The following is a 17,474-nucleotide window of genomic DNA, read 5'->3' on the forward strand; positions in this document are numbered from 1 at the left end:
CCCCGGCAGCTTTCCTGAAATCATTTTTATTGTTTATTTCTCTCTCTCTTTTTTTTTTTTTTATTATTATTATTATTATTATTATTATTTTCTCTCCGTTTCACAGAAAGTTTTAACGACTTTCGCCCCCGTCGTCGCGCCGGTTTCCTCCGGTGTTTGGTGTGAGGGTTTGGGGGTTTTCTGGGGTTGGGTTATTTCGGTGGTTGGTTATTTCCCACCCCACCCCCCCAAAAATTGGTGGGTTTTTGTTGGTTTGTTTTGGTTTTTTTTTTTTTGTTTGTCATGTTTCGGTAGCCGGTTTTGGGGGAGCGAGTCCGGCGGGACCCTCGAACCGTCCCTCCCGGCCGGCGCTCGCGGGACGCGCTGGAGCGAGCGAAAAGCCCTCGGTGGTCAGCGGGAATTTGCTGATTGTGGGACACATTCTTGGTTTGCTTCGTTATCCTGTCTTCTAATTAAAAAGACATTCCTGGGAGAGGTGGGGGGGGGGGGGGGGGGATGGGGATGGAGAGAGAGAGAGGGGTCACTCCTTCCTCTCACCTGCCTCTCCCGGGCTGGCACGGCCCGTGGTGCCACCGCGGTCACCGTGGGGCAGGGTGAGGGTCCCCCGCGCCGGCTCTTACCTGGGAGACGGGCGCCGCGCGGAGCGGGAGCTATCGGAACAAGCGGGTGAAGTCCCTCAGGGCCCAACAGACTTGTTTACATTCCTCAGCGCTGCAAGACAAGGGGGTGACATTAGGTGGCATTAAGAGGTGGCATCAGGAGGTGGCGATAGGAGGTGGTGGCATCAGGAGGAGGTTTGAGAAGCGCGGAAGGTGTCCTCCACCCAGCGATGGTGGTGGGGACCAGGAGGCAGGAGGAGGGGGGTTCGGCTCTGAGATGTTGGGGGTGACGTAGGGGTGACACAGGCTCGGTAGCCCCCCCCAGGTTGTCCCCAGAGGGGACCTGTGTGCCACTCCGGGGGTGGCCGGATGGAAGGAGCCCGCCGTCCCTGGGGACAAACCCAGTGGGAGACGGGCTCCGAGATGGAGCTGGGCAGAGGGAGCGTTTGAGGGTTGAGCAGCCGTTGTCCCCAAACCATCTGGGGACCGGGCTGGTGGCAGCAAGGACAGAGGGGACAGCGGACACCGGGAGCCGCAGCTGCAGGCCCGGGCAGGAGCTGAGCGTTGGTCACTCAGAGGACCGAGGGGACAGAGGGTGGGACAGTGGCTGCACAGGGCTGGAGAGCAGCAGAACCCGTCAGTGCTGGTGGGGACAGCAGGACGTGGCCACCAGAAGGGCCCGGGCTGACACCCCAGTGCGTCCCTGGCTGGCGGTGACGTCCCACCAGCACTGGCGGAGACACTTTGGGGCCACTGGAGGCCAACGCATGGCCAGTGGCCGATCGGGCTGAGCCTCGTAGGACAGCAGGGCGCCAAGAGGGTGACACCGGCCACCCGCCACGGCACGCTCACCTGGTGACCTGCTTGTGGAAGTCCGTCAGCTGTTTGTGGGTGACTTGGATGGCTCCTCCCGTCGTTTCCTTTGGTAAACCCTTCAGCGAGTTCTCCAGCCAGCGACAAAACGTCTGCGAGGAAGCGCGGGGAAGGAGAAAACTCAGGACGCGCCGTCAAACCCAACTCCCGGCGTCGGGATTGGGCTCTGCAGACGCCGGGATGGCTGAAGCCCGACATCTCCCCGCGTCTTTTTTTGGGGGGAGGGAGTCACCCCCATCCCTCTCACCGGCCGGTCGATCTGCATGATCTCCCAGAGCACCTCGGCGACGTCGGGCAGGGTGTACGGCGGCAGGCAGAAGCAGCACGTGTGAAGCAGCTGGTTGACGAGCTGCTGGCCCAGTTGGTCCATCACTTGGCTGATCAGCTCCTTCCGCACCTCGAAGTCCTCCTCGTGCTGCGGGAGGAAGGAGACGGTGGGGAGGAGGTGGGGGGGGTTGAGGAGCGCCCCGGGAACAGGGACGCACTGCCCCTCGCTCGGGGAGCGGCTCCCAGAGCGCGGTGGGGGCTTGGCTACGGCAGCGGGGACCAAACGCCGGTGAGGATGGTGTCCCCAACTCCTGCCCCGCTGCTGCGCTCTGCTCTGGGGAGACCCCCCCGCAGTGCTGCCTCCAGCTCGGGGGCCTCAGCGCAGGAGAGACATGGAGCTGGTGGAGCGGGGCCAGAGGAGGCCACCGAGATGCTGGGAGGGCTGGAGCCCCTCTGCTGGGAGGACAGGCTGGGAGAGGTGGGGGGGTCAGCCTGGAGAAGAGAAGGCTCCACGGAGACCTCCGAGCCCCTTCCAGTGCCTAAAGGGGCTCCAGGAGAGCTGGGGAGGGACTCTGGGTCAGGGAGGGGAGCCGTGGGATGAGGGGGAACGGTTTGACACTGAAAGAGGGGAGATTTAGATGAGATATTGGGAAGAAATGCTCTCCTGTGCGGGCGCTGAGCCCCCGGCGCAGGGTGCCCCGAGAAGCTGTGGCTGCCCCATCCCTGGGGGTGTTCAAGGCCGGGTTGGACGGGGCTGGGAGTGACCTGGGCTGGGGGAGGTGGCTCTGCCCAGGGCAGGGGGGTTGGAACTGGATGATCTTCAAGGTCCCCTCCAACCCAAACCATTCTGTGATTCTAAGACACAAAGACACCCCTCCCGAGGAAGAGCCCCGCGGGTCACTCACGTCGTTGGCCACCCCGGTGTGGATGAGATCGCGCAGGAACTTCATGACGCTGCAGTTGGCGTCCCGGTGATCCAGGGTGGTGGCGGCGATGGCCCACTGCAGGATGGGGATCATCACCTGGCTGCGTAGCAAGGTGACGGGGCTGCGCTGGATAAACCTGGCCGGGCAGAGGACAGACAGACAGACAGACGTTACCGGTGCTTGGCCTGGCGTCGCCGGTGGGAAGGCAGAAGACCGTGCAGCCACCCACGGCGAGGCGAGCGCTCCCACAGGGACTACTCCGTAAGGACAGAGAGGGGTCGGGGTGTCCCCACGCGGCAGCAGAAGGTGACAGGAGAGGGAGGGTACCTGGCAGCCAGTCGGAAGAGGTCATCCACGGTGTCCGGGTGGTTCTGAAGGCCGTTGGGCTGCTCCAGGAGTTGGAAGGTGGGTATGCATAGCGCCTAGGAGAAGGGTTGGGGAAGGGGGATCCGTTAGCAATTAGCTCTAATTACACCTCAAACCGCCCTTCGCTCTGCAGGGAGGTCTCCAGCACGGACCAGTTCGGCTCTAACCAAAAAAAAACCAAAAAAACCCATCTCCTCCTCCTTGGTGTTCACCCAGCCACCGCCTGCGGCGACAGCGGAGAGGTGCCGGGACCAACCATGGTCTGCGTCACGCAAACCCTCCCGGCACCCCCGGCACAGCCGCCCCCGGCAGCGCACAGCGGCAGTTACTGCGCCGGCGCCGGGGAATAAGAAGAGCAACGGAGCTGTGAGGGGTCTGGAGGACACGTCTGGTGAGGGGCAGTGGAGGGACCTGGGGGTGTTCCTCCTGGAGAAGAGGAGGCCGAGGGGAAACCTTCTCGCTCTCTACAGCGCCCTGAAAGGAGGCGGTAACGAGGGGGGGGTCGGGCTCTGCTCCCACGGAACAGGCGATGGGACAAGAGGGAACGGCCTCAAGTTGTGCCAGGGGATGTTTAGGATGGATATTAGGAAAAATTCCTTCATGGAAAGGGTTGTCGAGCATTGGAAGAGGCTGCCCAGGGCAGCGGTGGAGTCGCCATCCCTGGAGGTGTTCAACAGAGGGGCAGACGTGGCGCTGAGGGACGTGGGTTAGTGGTGGACTCGGCGGTGTTTGGGTAACGGTCGGACTCGATGTTAAAGGTCTTTTCCAACCTCAACGACTCGGTGATTCGATGATGTAGATACGCGGGAACCGAACCCGCCGTCCCCGGGGCGCTCACCTGCAGCATGTCGAGCAGTCCCTGCCGGCAGCCCTCCTCCATGCCGTACTCGTCCACCAAGATGCTGCCCAGGTAGAGGAAACAGGAGTGCTGGTGCGCCCGGTACACGTTCACCATCTGCGGGGGAGACACGCGCCGCCTGGAGCCCGTCGGCAAGGCGGCAGCTCCCCCCGGTCCCCTGCTAGAGCTTCCCCCACCGGGGCAGGGGACATCCTGAAGGACTCGCTCAGGTCCCATCTTGCCCTTGGCAGCATCTCCCTGCCGCGGCTGCCGGAGCCGAGGCAGCTTCCCCTCGCTTTGGGATCCTTCCCTTAGCCCGGTGGACGCACCGAGCAGAGCAGGGGGACACCTAAACGTCGGGTTGTCACCTCTTTGAGGAGTCGCGGGGCGCAGAGTTTCAGGTGTACTTTTTGACGTTACGGATACGACCGTGGGGGTCGCCACAACCTGCACAGCGCCGACCAGGCGGAGCTCGGCTCTGCCCCGCAGAGTTCGGAAAGGTGAGAACCCTCCCCAGGGGTTTCCGCGGGAGCTGCCGGCGCCGACGCCAGCGCCTTCCAGCTCAGCATTCCCCCACGAGACACGAACCACCCCCAGACAGCGTTTTCTGACGACGGCTCCCAGCGCGGGGGTTTCTCAGCGCCAGCCGTCCCCGTACCTGGGTGACGAGCGGCTGCAGCAAAGCGGCAGAACCTTTGCCCACGCAGCGGACGGCGAAGCGCAGGCACCGGCAGCACCGCTCCACGATGCGGTTATCGGCACTGTGTTTGTTCAGGGTCTCCGACAGCACGGGCCAGATCTGAGGGCGGAGGGAGAGAGGGGTTAACGGCCGAACTCGGGGACGCAGCCCACCCCCCAACCACGCCACCGCCCTCTCCTGTCCCCAAAAACACCCAAATTCCTGCGCTGGAGATGCTGTTCCCGGTCCCCAAAACAAGAGGCCACGTGCGTTACGGGACGGGTGGAGTCACCATCCCCGGATGTGTTTAAGAGACGTTTGGATGTGGTGTTGGGGGATATGGTGTAGGGGAGAACTTTGTAGGGTAGGGTGGATGGTTGGACTCGATGATCCCGAGGGTCTCTGCCAACCTGGACAATCCTATGATTCTATGACCCATCAATTAGCTTTACGTAGGAATGAAGAGCCCAGAGCGGCACTACCGCCTCCGGCGCAGCGCTGCAAACGGTACAAGGGCAGAGACATCAAAGCGCCTGGGACGTTTTCCAGAGCCGCATCCCCTTCCAGGGGTGTTGAATACCCAAATTTCCCCCTTCTGTCCCCGATCCTTGGAGGGAAGGTGCTCCGCCAGCAGCTCCTCTCCCCACCGCCGCGCAGCCGCCGCTGTCGGATCGGAACCGAACCGCCCCCCCCCCGACCCCATCAATCCCTCCCGCCCCCCAACCCGCCACGAAAATTCCTTCCCCCGAATCCCGCACGTACTTCCTGAATGACTTTTTGGCACGGATGGATCTGTCCGTTTTCTACGATGGGGTTGGTGTGTCTGGGGAAAAGCAGCAAAGGGTTAACAATATCAGAAATTTAGAAAACCAGTCAGGTTTCGTGTTGAAAGCCCAAGAAACGGGTGCGAGCCTCGAGCACCCGCCGAGGCGGTGGGAAAGGGGACCAAAGACTGGTTTGGAGGGACCGGAGAAGCTTTGAACTTGGGTGAAGGAGCAGCTTCCAGCCCGTTCCTCCCGGGGCCAGAGGGGAACGAGCCATCGCTGACTGGGTTTTAGGTCTCTAAAAGAGGAGTCGGGCGGTCCCAGCCCCTCCTGCCTTACCTAAATATGACGGCGAGTCGATCCAGGGGCACGGTAGGGTCTGAGGAGAGGCCGTTGCTCGGCTCCTGAGAGAGCAGCTAGAAAACAAGGGAAAACGAGGGGATTTCAGCACCGCAGGCAGCCCCGATCCCGCTGAAGACTTGAAAAAGCGCTGCCCGCACGCTGGACCCCACCAGCAGCACCTCCACGTCCCCTTCGAAGCAGAGCAGATACCTCCTCCAAGCTCGCTCAGGCCCCGGGAGGCTCTTAGCCCCAACCGCACGTGCGTAGGTTACTCCGAAAGCTCAGAGCAGCTTCTCCGTTAGTCTTCTCCGCGTTCCGAACCTCCTCAACGGGGTCTCAGAAGGAGCAGGGAGCAGGGCCCGAGGCGGAAGAGAAGCCACCAAGGGGCGAGAGCTGCTCGGAGCGGGCAGCGATGGCAGCAGGAGCTCTCCAGAACCGCTCCCGTGAGGCTACGGGTCATCCTGACGGGACAGAGGACGTGCCCGTCCCTTTCTTGAGGCTGCCCTCCCTCTTTCCTGCCGTCCTCCCAGATTTCTACTCTCCCTTATCCTGGATCTGCACGGAAAGGCCACTAAGGCCACCACGTTTTGGGGACAGCCAGAACATGACCTTTCGGGGCCATCTGCCCCACAGGGAAGTGGAGTTCCCATGTTCTCCATGCTGGAGATGTGGGATGAAAGCTGCCGGCCGCATTCGAGGTGGGTGAAGGAAGGTTCAGGAAGGTTCTTTGGCTCCTGGCACATAAACCGAATTTTAGGGACCCTTTTCTTCCTGTTTATCCCACTTCACGCTTGGCCAGCTCGGTGCTTCCTCAGCCAGGAGAGACTTGGGGACAAGTACGGTCTCGGTCCTGGACTCCTCGAACACCTCTGGCTTCGAGGACACGCAGTCACCGCAGCAGATAAAGCCACCGGGCAAATACAGAGCCGGGGCAGCTCGATGGCCTCCGATCTGTCCCCTCTGAACCAGGGAGGGACAAGGAGCTCGTTAACGTATGGACCCCACGCACCAGTACAGGTCGGGGGCTGACCTCCCGGAGAGCAGCTCTGTGGAAAGGGACCTGGGAGTCCTGGGGGACACCAGGGTGGCCATGAGGCAGCAATGTGCCCTGGTGGCCAAGAAGGCCAATGGCATCCTGGGGGGCATCAAGCAGAGTGTGGCCAGCAGGGAGAGGGAGGTCATCCTCCCCCTCTGCTCTGCCCCGGTGAGGCCACATCTGGAGCGCTGTGTCCAGTTCGGGGCTCCCCGGGTCAAGAAGGACAGGGAACTGCTGGAGAGGGTCCAGCAAAGGGCTGTGGAGATGATGAGGGGACTGGAGCATCTCTCTGATGAGGAAGGGCTGAGGGACTTTGGGGCTTTTAGTCTGGAGAAGGTAAAGCTGAGGGGGGATCTTATCAACGCTTATCAATCCCCAAAGGGCGGGTGCCGGGGGGTGGGAACAGTCTTTGTTCAGCGGTGCCCAGTGACAGGAGAAGAGGGAATGGGCACAAAGGTGACCATGGGCAGTCCCATCCCAACCCGAGGAGGGACTTCTCTCCTGTGTGGGCGGCAGAGCAGTGGCACAGCTGCCCAGAGAGGGGGGAGTCTCCCCCTCTGGAGCCATTCCAAACCCGCCTGGACGTGTCCTGTGCCACTGCTGGAGGTGCCCCTGCTCTGGCGGGGGGTGGCACTGGGGGAGCTCCAGAGGGCCCTTCCACCCCTCACCAGTCTGTGACTCTGTAACGTGGCTCCGACCGGGACGTACCTTCTTCAGCGCCATCACTTGTACGGCGCAGAGTTCGCTGAGGCATTCTGCGATCTTCTCCAAGGGGAGCCTGGCCAGCACCAGGGCCGTCCCTGAAAGCCAAGAGGAGACAACGGCTCAGGAGCCGACACGCAGCGCCGGAGTGCGGCGACACGGCTCCGGACCAAAGGCAGGGACTGCTTCCCAAGACCGGGAGATGCTTCTCCGCTCTTTGAACCCCACTCTCCGGTTAAACCAGACGCCGAAATCCTTTCTGCGGGGCGGGAAGGAGGAAGGAATGCCGGCGTCGGGGAGGACGGGAACGATGCGAAGGCATCACGGGCACATGTGGGCGCCCCGGTGTGTCCCCGCAGCACCCTGGTCCCTGCCCGGCTGCATCACGATGCCCGAGGAAGTTTCTTTCGCCCCACAGCCGAGGCGTTTTGGGGCTCCCGCAAAAACGAAATCAGGAAGGCGAGCGCTTGGGCCGCTCCCCGCCGCCACATCACAGCGTCCCACCCAGCGGCGGCGGCAGCGGCAGCGCGCACGCACCCCACGTCGGCAGACCACGGGGCCGGGGCCGAGGACACCACCGGGAGGGAAAAATTCTCCCCGGCTCACGTATCCCTGGCGCTGTTTTAAAGAAGGAGGAGAAAATAGTTCGGGGCAGGGCGAGGAGCAGCGCGGCTGCCGCTGCTTCTATCAACCGGCGAGGGCAAAACAAGTGAAAACACAGGAGGTTTGTCGCGGTACAGCCGCCAACAAGCTTTGCCCGAGCTCCATTTTTAAAGGTTTCGGAAGCTACTCGGATCCGTCGGGAATCTCCGAGGGAGGATACGAGTCCTGCGCCTCCCCGAAACCCGCCGCAGTTGAAGAGGCAGACGATGCCCCGCAGCCGAAGAATGGCCGGGCGAGAAGCGAATCCTCCGACCGCAGGCTGGAGTTGAAAAACTACGTTATTGTGCCCAAACTGCCTCTAAACCGACAAATACTCGCAATTTCCCACCCCCCGCGGCCGACCTCCGCGTGCTCGGGTACGGCAGTGACCCGTGGCTGACTTGGCTGTGTTTTTCTTCCCGCCTTTCAAGTTCAGCGCCGGGGGAATGGCGACGGCTTATTAAAGCCAGGCGGGATTTCTTTCTACCTCCTGCCCCAAAAAGAGCTCTCAAGAAGGTGAGAGGCGGACACGGGGAGCGCCTCGGGGCAAACCGAGACACCCTCATCTGAGAAAAAAAAAAAACAACCATGAAAATGGGGTCGCGGCATCCGCTGTGTGTCCACCTCCCCCCCAAAAAAATAAAATAAAACCCCGACAGGTTTTCCATACGCACCTTTCAGGAGCCCCACGGCCGCCTCCGGAGAGAGCGTGAAGGAGTCGAGGGAGCGGGCTATCTCCAGCAGCCCGTTAAAGTGCTGAGCCATGTGGTCCCGGCATACCGAGCAGATATTGTGGATGGCTTTGGCCGCCGCCGAAGCCAACCGCCTGTCGCACAGACCTTTCATCAAATAACCCAGCACGGGATCTGCGGAGGAGAAAACCGAGGTTGAAGAGGGGGACGCCACGCACCGGGCTGGCCGTAGGGCAGTGTCCCGCGTCGGGGCGGCAGGAAAGGGAGGGGGGGGACAGGACTCACCCAGGAATTGGGGGTTTCTGTCCACCACCTCGCTCATCTCTCCCACCAGCTCGATGCTGGTGTAGCGGACGGCGGTGTGCACCGTCTCGGGGAGGCGAACCACCCCCTCCAACACCTCCACCAGGGTCGGGTTGTTCTCCCTGCGGGGAAGAGGCAGCCGGCTCAGCCCCCGAGGCGCATCCCATCCCGTTTCCACAGAGAAGATGGTTTTATCGGACCCGACGGACTCCCACGTCGCTGAGAATCATCCGGGCAAACCCGGCGGCGTGCCGGATATCTGAGACGTGGGGGCTCCGGGCTTTGGGAGCCGGGACCCACAGCAGCCTCCAGCTTTACCAAACAGAGCGCAAGAAACTAAATACCTCCAAGTAAGAGCGCTCGCGGCACGAGAACAAAGCTAATTAATCCTCCCGGGACCGCGGGAAGCCAGAGGAGCCTGTTCCCAGTGTGGGAGCTGGGTGAGTCCCCGGCTCCCCGCAGCCCACGTCGGTGGCAGAGCTCCGGCTCGCCCGGCACCGCCTGCCCTCTCGTGGCACGAGCGGAGCCCAGAACCTCGTGGGATGCGCTGGTGGAGGGAGGAGACGCCCCCGTGCTCCAGCAGCGCAAGGCCACGAGAGGCCGGTGCTCTCGGAAACAAAGCAGAATTAAAAACTGAAGATAAAACCCAGCAAGAGCAGCCTCGACACAGATAAGGGGACTCGGCGAGCGTAGAGCCAAGGTGGCGACTCCTCCAGCCTCCCTGGAAGGAGACACGGCGCTCCCAGCCCGGAGAAGACCAGTCGGGTTGTCCCCACCGCACCAGGGCGGCTCGTCAGCGCCGCCGCAGGAGTCACCGCTCTCCCGCCGCCCTGGCCCTTAGCTGTTGGTGCCACCACTACCATTAACCGGGGTGGAAAGGCGCTTGCAGAAAGTGATTTTAACCGTCCCTAAAGGCATCTGGGACAACTCGCCCAGGGGGCGGAAGGAACCAGATGCGGAAGGATCCCCAGATAAGCAGCCCAGGCAAAAATGCTTCGCTCTCAGGAGATAAAGTGAGGGGAAACAAACCCTATCTTACCCTATTTTCCCAGGGCTGAACTCAAGTCTGTGCCATTAAAGTCCAGTCAGACCAGATATCGGGAAGAAATTTTTTATGCTGAGGACGGTGAGGCACTGGCCCAGGTTGCCCAGAGAGGTGGTGGATGCTCCATCCCTGGAAACATTCCAGGACAGGATGGACGGGGCTCTGAGCATCCTGATCTAGTGGAAGACGTCCCTGCCCGTGGCAGGGGGTTGGACTAGGTGGCCTTTAACGGTCTTTTCCAACCCAAACCGTTCCGTGATTCTACGGAAGTCCCCAGGCAGAAGATACCCGAGAAGGTCCAACTGCTTCACGCAGTCCCCCGCTCCCTCCTGGACCCGTATTCCCGGCCAGGAAGTGGAGACCTCAGTCCTCGGGCTACAGGACTGCTCCACCAGCGAGGGGCACTGCACCCCACGTACGCTGAGGACTACCTGAAATGAAAGTGTGGTTTTTAAAGGTTTCTGCCTGGGAAAGGACATTCCTCAGAGTATCCTCGGGATATTGGCCAGAGTATGGTTGGGCTATTGGCCACGTCTCTGCAAAACCCACTTTGGAGGCAACTCCTGACCCCACAGCCCTTACGGGCACGAGCAGGATGGTCAACACTCACTGGTCAACGCTCTTCGCTATGGAGGCCATGATGAAGAGAACAGCTTCCGTCACCTCCCAGGGTGGATTCCCGTCCTTCAGAGTCGCGTAAAGCTGCACCAAAGAGAATCAGTCGCAAAAGAAGCTCCGAACACAGCTCGGGGGCACGCGGTCACGAATCCCCCCCCCGCTGCGAGATCGCCACCCGCTCCTCATCTCCTCCAACACCTGAAATACCCGGCGCGGACCTGCAGGAACCCCCACCTTCCACAGACCGCCCTGCTGTTTTGGGGCCAGAATACCGTTCCCCAAAGCGTGAGAGCTCCTGCTTCTCCCCAGACGGTGCCCACCGCCGACAAGCCACGGTCACCGCCTCGTGCAGGAGGAGACAACGCTTGTGACCTCCTCCCCACCCTGAAAGGCCACCAGGGCTTGGCCGCCTCCCACACAGCGATGGATGTGGGTGTTCCTGGGGAAACCCACCTGAGCGAAACACTCCACCGATCCCACCAGGAAGATGAGGTCTTTCACCAGGTCCGAGACCCGCATGCGGAACTCCCCAAAGTCGTCCGTCTCTTCTGGGACACCCTCCTAATGGAGATGAGGGAGAGGCAAAAGGGTGAGAAATCCAGATTCCCGTTCACCCACAGCCAGGACAAGACAAGGGGTTCTGTTTGAGAGGAGAGCTCTATCCTTCCTGCCCTCCTCTCCCCAGATGAAGCTACCGAAGGGGATTCGGAGGAGAACCACGCACGGAGAAAACGCTAATGGCCTGAAAGCACGCTGCGTGCTCCTGCTCTGACACGCAGATGAAGGGATGGAGACGAAGGGGATGAGGAGCACAGGCGGAGGTGGAAGAAGGATGAAGCATCCCAGACTTGGAGGAGGACAGGGAGGAGGAGGACGGGGAGGAGGAGGACGGGGAGGAGGAGGACGGGGAGGAGGGGGAAGAGGAGGAGGGGGAAGAGGAGGAGGGGGAAGAGGAGGAGGGGGAAGAGGAGGACGGGGAAGAGGAGGAGGGGGAAGAGGAGGACGGGGAAGAGGAGGACGAGGAGAAGGAGGACGGGGAAGAGGAGGACGGGGAAGAGGAGGACGAGGAGGAGGAGGACGAGGAGGAGGAGGACGAGGAGGAGGAGGACGAGGAGAAGGAGGACGAGGAGAAGGAGGACGAGGAGAAGGAGGACGAGGAGAAGGAGGAGGACGAGGAGGAGGAGGAGGACGAGGAGGAGGAGGAGGACGAGGAGGAGGAGGAGGAGGACGAGGAGGAGGAGGAGGACGAGGAGGAGGAGGAGGACGAGGAGGAGGAGGAGGACGAGGAGGAGGAGGAGGACGAGGAGGAGGAGGAGGACGAGGAGGAGGAGGAGGACGAGGAGGAGGAGGACGAGGAGGAGGAGGAGGAGGAGGAGGAGGAGGAGGAGGAGGACGAGGACGAGGAGGAGGAGGAGGAGGAGGAGGAGGAGGAGGAGGAGGAGGAGGAGGAGGACGAGGAGGACGAGGAGGACGAGGAGGACGAGGAGGACGAGGAGGACGAGGAGGACGAGGAGGACGAGGAGGACGAGGAGGACGAGGAGGACGAGGAGGAGGAGGAGGACGAGGAGGAGGAGGAGGACGAGGACGAGGAGGAGGAGGAGGACGAGGAGGAGGAGGAGGACGAGGAGGAGGAGGAGGACGAGGAGGACGAGGAGGAGGAGGAGGACGAGGAGGAGGAGGAGGAGGAGGAGGAGGAGGAGGAGGACGAGGAGGACGAGGAGGAGGAGGAGGACGAGGAGGACGAGGAGGACGAGGAGGACGAGGAGGACGAGGAGGACGAGGAGGACGAGGAGGACGAGGAGGACGAGGAGGACGAGGAGGACGAGGAGGACGAGAGCACTGTGGCTAGCGCGCTGTGCAGGCTTTATTCCAACAAAACCGCCCCCAAGCCGGGGACAATGCGTCTCTCCCCAACTCTCAAACCGGGAACCGCCTGGGTGGGCGGTGGGAGAGGGTCATCCCGCAGCAACGAGACGCCAGGAAGCTCCGTTAGAACAAGAGCCGACTTAATGACAATTACAGCAATTCTAATTAATCTCAATCTTCTCTCCGTAATTCCTGCAACTGCCGAACTATCGCCGGCAGAGCCCTATAGCTCCGGAGAGCGACCAGCATGCAGCGGGGAGGACGGACGCATCCTACCGCCCCGCTGCCTCCGGAGGGAAGAAAGCAAACGCAGCCCTTACGTGGTCCGAGTCAAGCTGGCAGTGTCTGGCCAGAGCGTGGAGAAGGCGCTGGATGTAGGCTTTGAAGATGCTGTGGATGACGGCATCATCTGTCTTGTAGAGGTGCTCCCCCAGTCTGTACCAGAAGTTAAATGAAATTTCTACCACCTGGTTAGAAAGAGAAATTCAGCACCTTGTTAGCAACACAGCATTTATTTTATTTTTTTTTTTTTTTTTTCCCTCCACTCTGCCGGTGCTTCCGACGGAGAAACCTCCTCCGGGGGTGGCTGCAGCGAGCGCGGTGGGGTACCGCAGGTTTCCATCGGCGCTGCTTCATCACGGGATGATGAAACGTGGGCCGGTCCCCTCCAGCTTCACCGATCTCCGCTGCTCGTCACTTAATAAGGGATTTGAAACCCACTGAGTTAAGCCGAAAACCCGTCACCAGCCCTCAGACGTAAAGCCCCTTCTCCGCAAAATCAACGTGAAAGCGTTAAGAACCGTCTCTCGCTTCGAAGCTTCACCCGCCCCGTTTCGCATCAGCCAAACCTGCCAACGGTACGCTTCTACCTCCCTCACCCCGACCCGATTCGTGCTCTGCCCTCGCTCGCGCAGCGGGAGGTGTTGGATTCCCAGCGCGCCCCAACCAGCCACGGGGCATCTCGCTGCTTGCGGGTAACGCTGTCATCACCAGAGCCCCATCGGCGGAAGAGTTTGTCCACCTGGAGATCCCCACCGCCTCTGCCCGGGCATTTCCATGGTCTGACCATGCCGGCGGCCGGCTCGGGGTGCACGCGGGGCTAACGATGCCAGGGGATGGCAACCCCAGAGAGGAGCGAGAAAGGGGACGTTGCTCCAAAGCCTACAGCCTCTTCATAATCCGTTATTGCAGAAGAAAAATGAGCGTGGATTTTTTTCAGGAGCAGCTGTGGGGTTTCTGTCCCTCCTAAGCATCACCGGCATAGGACACGGTGGTGCCTGAGGGAGACGGAGCTCCACGGACCTGGAACGGGGACCAAAGGAGTCACCGAGTCCCAAGCGAGCGGCGCAGAGACCTGACAAAGCACAACTGCTCCACAACTTCCACGGCAAACAAGCTGCACCGCAGCAGCCACCCCCTTCCTTAGCTCACTCGCCTGCCGGTTCTCGGGCCTGATGTACTTTCCAGCTCCGAAAGCTTTTGGAAAACCCGGTCCTGGAGAGGGCAGTAGCTCATTCCATGGTTTGGGTTGGAAGGGACCTTGAAGATCACCTCGTTCCACCCCCTGCCCTGGGCAGGGCCACCTCCCCCCAGCCCAGGTCGCTCCCAGCCCCGTCCAACCCGGCCTTGAACCCCTCCGGGGATGGGGCAGCCACAGCTTCTCGGGGCAACAACAACCGGGGCAAGAATTAACGGGGGGTTTAAAAAGGAGACGGCATCTTAAACGCGGTGTTGGGTACTTGAGGCAGAGCGGTCGGGGAGCTTTGCTGCAAAACGGTGTTGCGCTTACTCGGAGGGCGAAGTCAGCGCGAGCTACGCGGCAAAGCTCAACTGAAGTTGAACACGCGGCAAAGAAAATAACGGGGTCTTTTCGGAGCCGCACTCGCAGCCCCACACGCTCAGGAGAGGGAAGCGAAGGCAGATCTCCGCGTCGCGAAGGCAGAGCGGGCGCCCCAAGGCCAACGGCTCGGGGGGGAACCAAAAGCCTCCCAACCACGGGGTGATCCGAGAGAAAAGTTTTTCCCCACTGTCTCATCTCTGGAGGAGCGAGATTCGGCGCCGGGGCGAGGAGGGGAAGGCGGGCAGAGCTCACTCACCTCGTACTGCGGGTGACCCGCACATATCAGCAGCAGCTCCAGCGTCCGCAGGTCGCCCAGCCCTTGGCCTGGCGTACACACGATTTTATCTAGGAACGTCTCGCACAGCTCGGTGAAAACACGGCAGTAATTGAGCACCCTGGTGAGGGAAAAGGAAAGGGCAGGAGTCAGAAAGATCCTCCACAGGGCATCGGGTATCCCAGCACGGGGGGAGACGTGGTCCAAGCAGGTAACGCTCCCCAGAGACTCATCTCAGACCAAGAAATACCAACTTCTGCTTTAGCTTTCCGTCAGCGGTTGGGAAACACGTAAATAGGGGAACTTTGTTCCGAAGCCGGTGAAAACGCCTCCTTCCAATAAGCAAATCTGACGGCATTTTCCTATCACCCACAGCAGGCGAGAAAACTCCTCCCAACCCGGAGCGCCGGGCGACGAGGCGCGGGGACGTCGGCTACAACGCAGCTCCAAGTCTAACTGGGCGCCCCGAAGGTGCCACGTTCCGGGAGACAAACACACAACCCCGCTGTAAAAATAAACCCGGGATGTCCCGTTGCCTACGCCGGGGGTGGGGGGGGAGACAGCGCTGGGTCAAAACAGGGCTGCTCCGAAGACAAAAAGAATTCAGCGAGTTGAACCGTGAGTTTTCCTCTGCTTTACGGCTGCAGGAGCAGAGAGAGGAGCGCACGGCCGGGAGCCACGGAACCACGGCAGCTCCTCGCCAATAAAACGACCTCAAATGGGGGATTTGAGGGGGAGAGATCCAGGAGAAGCCAATTCGTCCCGGGCTTTGCGTTTAGTATTCCTCTTCTGGCGAGGTTTAGGGAATCCTAAAGCAACAACGGGTCCAGAGATGCGCGGCCAACGCACCCAAAAGCCCGTCTTAAAGACGGAGCCGCGTCCCCCACGTTTCCCCGGGGGTAGGTGGGACACGGGGAGCTGCCACCAGCGCCGTACACGATACCTGGAAGCCGTTAGGGCGGGCAGAGACCGCTAATGACGCTCCGCCCCGGCAATTCCTGAAGACGAACGCTTTCACGTTTTTCCCAGAGTCGCAGAAGGAAGAGGTGCTACGGCAGAGCCGGTCTCACCGCGGGGAGAGAGCGTTATAACCCACCTCTACGTGCCTGACAAGCAAAGACTAATTTTATTAGTGTTAAACAGAAGGATAAAGAGCTATACCGTCATTCCCAATTCCGAAAGGGTTGACTTTGAGGAGCAACTACTCATTCCGCTCGCGGAAATCTCGTTTAACGGGGCATTTCCTTAAGGCGAAGGCGCCTACGCTACCTGGGCTTCGCACCCCACGCCCAAACGAGGGGAGGGGAAGATGCTCGTTGGGTTCTTGAGCCAAATTCACCCGAAAAAGCCGCGGCAGGGAGCCAAGGGGGCTGCGAGCGGCTGCCGGGGAGGAGGGCTGAGGGGCAGACAGGCAGGCGGGGAAGGGGAGATGAGCGGAGATCAAGCGCCGGTCGCCAGAAGCCGAAGCAGCGCCGGGCACCGCCGAGGACTGCGACACGAACCGCTGAGGGGTTTTTTCAGCTGTGACAAAGAGGCGGGCGGAATGGCGGCGCCCTCCAGACACCGGCGCGCCGATTAAAAGATTTGCGGCACAGCTCAAACGATGCGAATACGCATCCGTTTTCTACGCTGGGGCTGAAGAGGAGGGGCGAGGAGGACGCGAGGACCTGCTTTACCTCCGGGGTGGAAGGAGAAAGGAACCGGCTAACTGCCACGCCAGGAGCCCAAAATCGGCCACCGAACATCTGTCCTACAGCTTCACGGTTGGTCTCCGGGGGTCTCTCCGTTGATGGCGACACCTCGCAGAGCCCCGAAACGCACTCGCGTTGGGCAACGGGGACAGAGGCTCTGGCAAACACGGGGCAGTTGATGTGCCCTCAGCAGCACGAGCGAGTCCCCGCGCCACTTTCCAAATAGAGGAATTCGGAGGGAAACGGGCTAAAGGCAACAGGGGTTCACCAGAAATAAACTGGACCCATCGAATTCTTCTCAGCGATGTTTTAAAAACGGGAGAAATGGGGCCGAGCGGATGGCGGTGCCACGCGGCAGCGGGTTGAACTGGGTAAAGGGCGGCTGAGGGAAGGGGCGAAGCGTTGGGGCGAAGCGTTGGGGCGAAGCGTTGGGGCGAAGCGTTGGGGCGAAGCGTTGGGGCGAAGCGTTGGGGCGAAGCGTTGGGGCGAAGCGTTGGCCGGTTGGGCGGTGAGCAGGCGGTGCTGAAGAGGAAATACTGGTTGGGCGCTAGGGAGGTTCCAGATCCATCTCCCGACCGATCTCGTCTACGTTCGTTAGTGACAACCACGCGAAAAAAGGAAGAGGAGGCGCCGCTGGTGCCCACTGATACGGCTGGGACGCAGCATCCGTGCAGGAGAAGAGTGAAAACCCCTCTGAATTGGAGCGGGAAAAGTTGTCCACCTTGGACAACTTGAAGAGACCGAACTGAAAACTAAAGTTAATGAAAAGAAAAATGGTTCTGTTTTACCTCAACCCAGGAGAACGAGCCAAACGCCGCCGCGAGGTGAGGAGGGAGGCAGGAGGTGCCAGGGCAGGCGCGTCGCCTGTATTGGGGATGCCCCAACGCCAACGCACGGGAGCGAGACCCCTCCTGGAGCTGCACGTACCTCTGGGGCCCTCACGCTCAAGAATGCTCAATGCAGAGCCGGGCCACCGCAGACCGCCCAGGGAGAAGAAAGCCGAAGTGGGGCTGAAAGAGCTCCGGCTTCTTTACGCAAACTGGAGGCTGGCTGCTTCCTACCTACAGCTGCACCCGGGAATCACGGGATGGTTTGGGCTGAAGGGACCTTG

General features: G+C 61.1%; 1 protein-coding gene across 1 annotated transcript in view; it reads right to left on the minus strand.

Moving 5' to 3' along the window:
* Positions 1 to 8: 8 nt before the first annotated feature.
* TNPO3 (transportin 3) overlaps positions 9 to 17,474 on the minus strand; it is a 47,329-nt gene continuing 29,863 nt past the window's right edge. The window contains exons 7-23 of the mRNA XM_082483202.1: positions 14,655 to 14,793; positions 12,879 to 13,025; positions 11,146 to 11,253; positions 10,685 to 10,776; positions 9,012 to 9,151; positions 8,709 to 8,900; positions 7,399 to 7,490; positions 5,652 to 5,728; positions 5,311 to 5,371; positions 4,528 to 4,668; positions 3,870 to 3,986; positions 2,993 to 3,087; positions 2,645 to 2,801; positions 1,720 to 1,887; positions 1,452 to 1,564; positions 621 to 711; positions 9 to 466 (exon numbers count right to left, since the gene is read on the minus strand). Of these exons, the coding sequence (XP_082339328.1) occupies positions 651 to 711; positions 1,452 to 1,564; positions 1,720 to 1,887; positions 2,645 to 2,801; positions 2,993 to 3,087; positions 3,870 to 3,986; positions 4,528 to 4,668; positions 5,311 to 5,371; positions 5,652 to 5,728; positions 7,399 to 7,490; positions 8,709 to 8,900; positions 9,012 to 9,151; positions 10,685 to 10,776; positions 11,146 to 11,253; positions 12,879 to 13,025; positions 14,655 to 14,793 (1,900 nt within the window). The 3' untranslated portion in view covers positions 9 to 466; positions 621 to 650. The remainder of the gene's footprint in view (positions 467 to 620; positions 712 to 1,451; positions 1,565 to 1,719; positions 1,888 to 2,644; positions 2,802 to 2,992; positions 3,088 to 3,869; positions 3,987 to 4,527; positions 4,669 to 5,310; positions 5,372 to 5,651; positions 5,729 to 7,398; positions 7,491 to 8,708; positions 8,901 to 9,011; positions 9,152 to 10,684; positions 10,777 to 11,145; positions 11,254 to 12,878; positions 13,026 to 14,654; positions 14,794 to 17,474) is intronic.

The sequence above is a fragment of the Vanellus vanellus genome (assembly GCF_965231255.1).
Source record: "Vanellus vanellus genome assembly, chromosome: 1".
Taxonomy (NCBI): Eukaryota; Metazoa; Chordata; class Aves; order Charadriiformes; family Charadriidae; genus Vanellus; species Vanellus vanellus.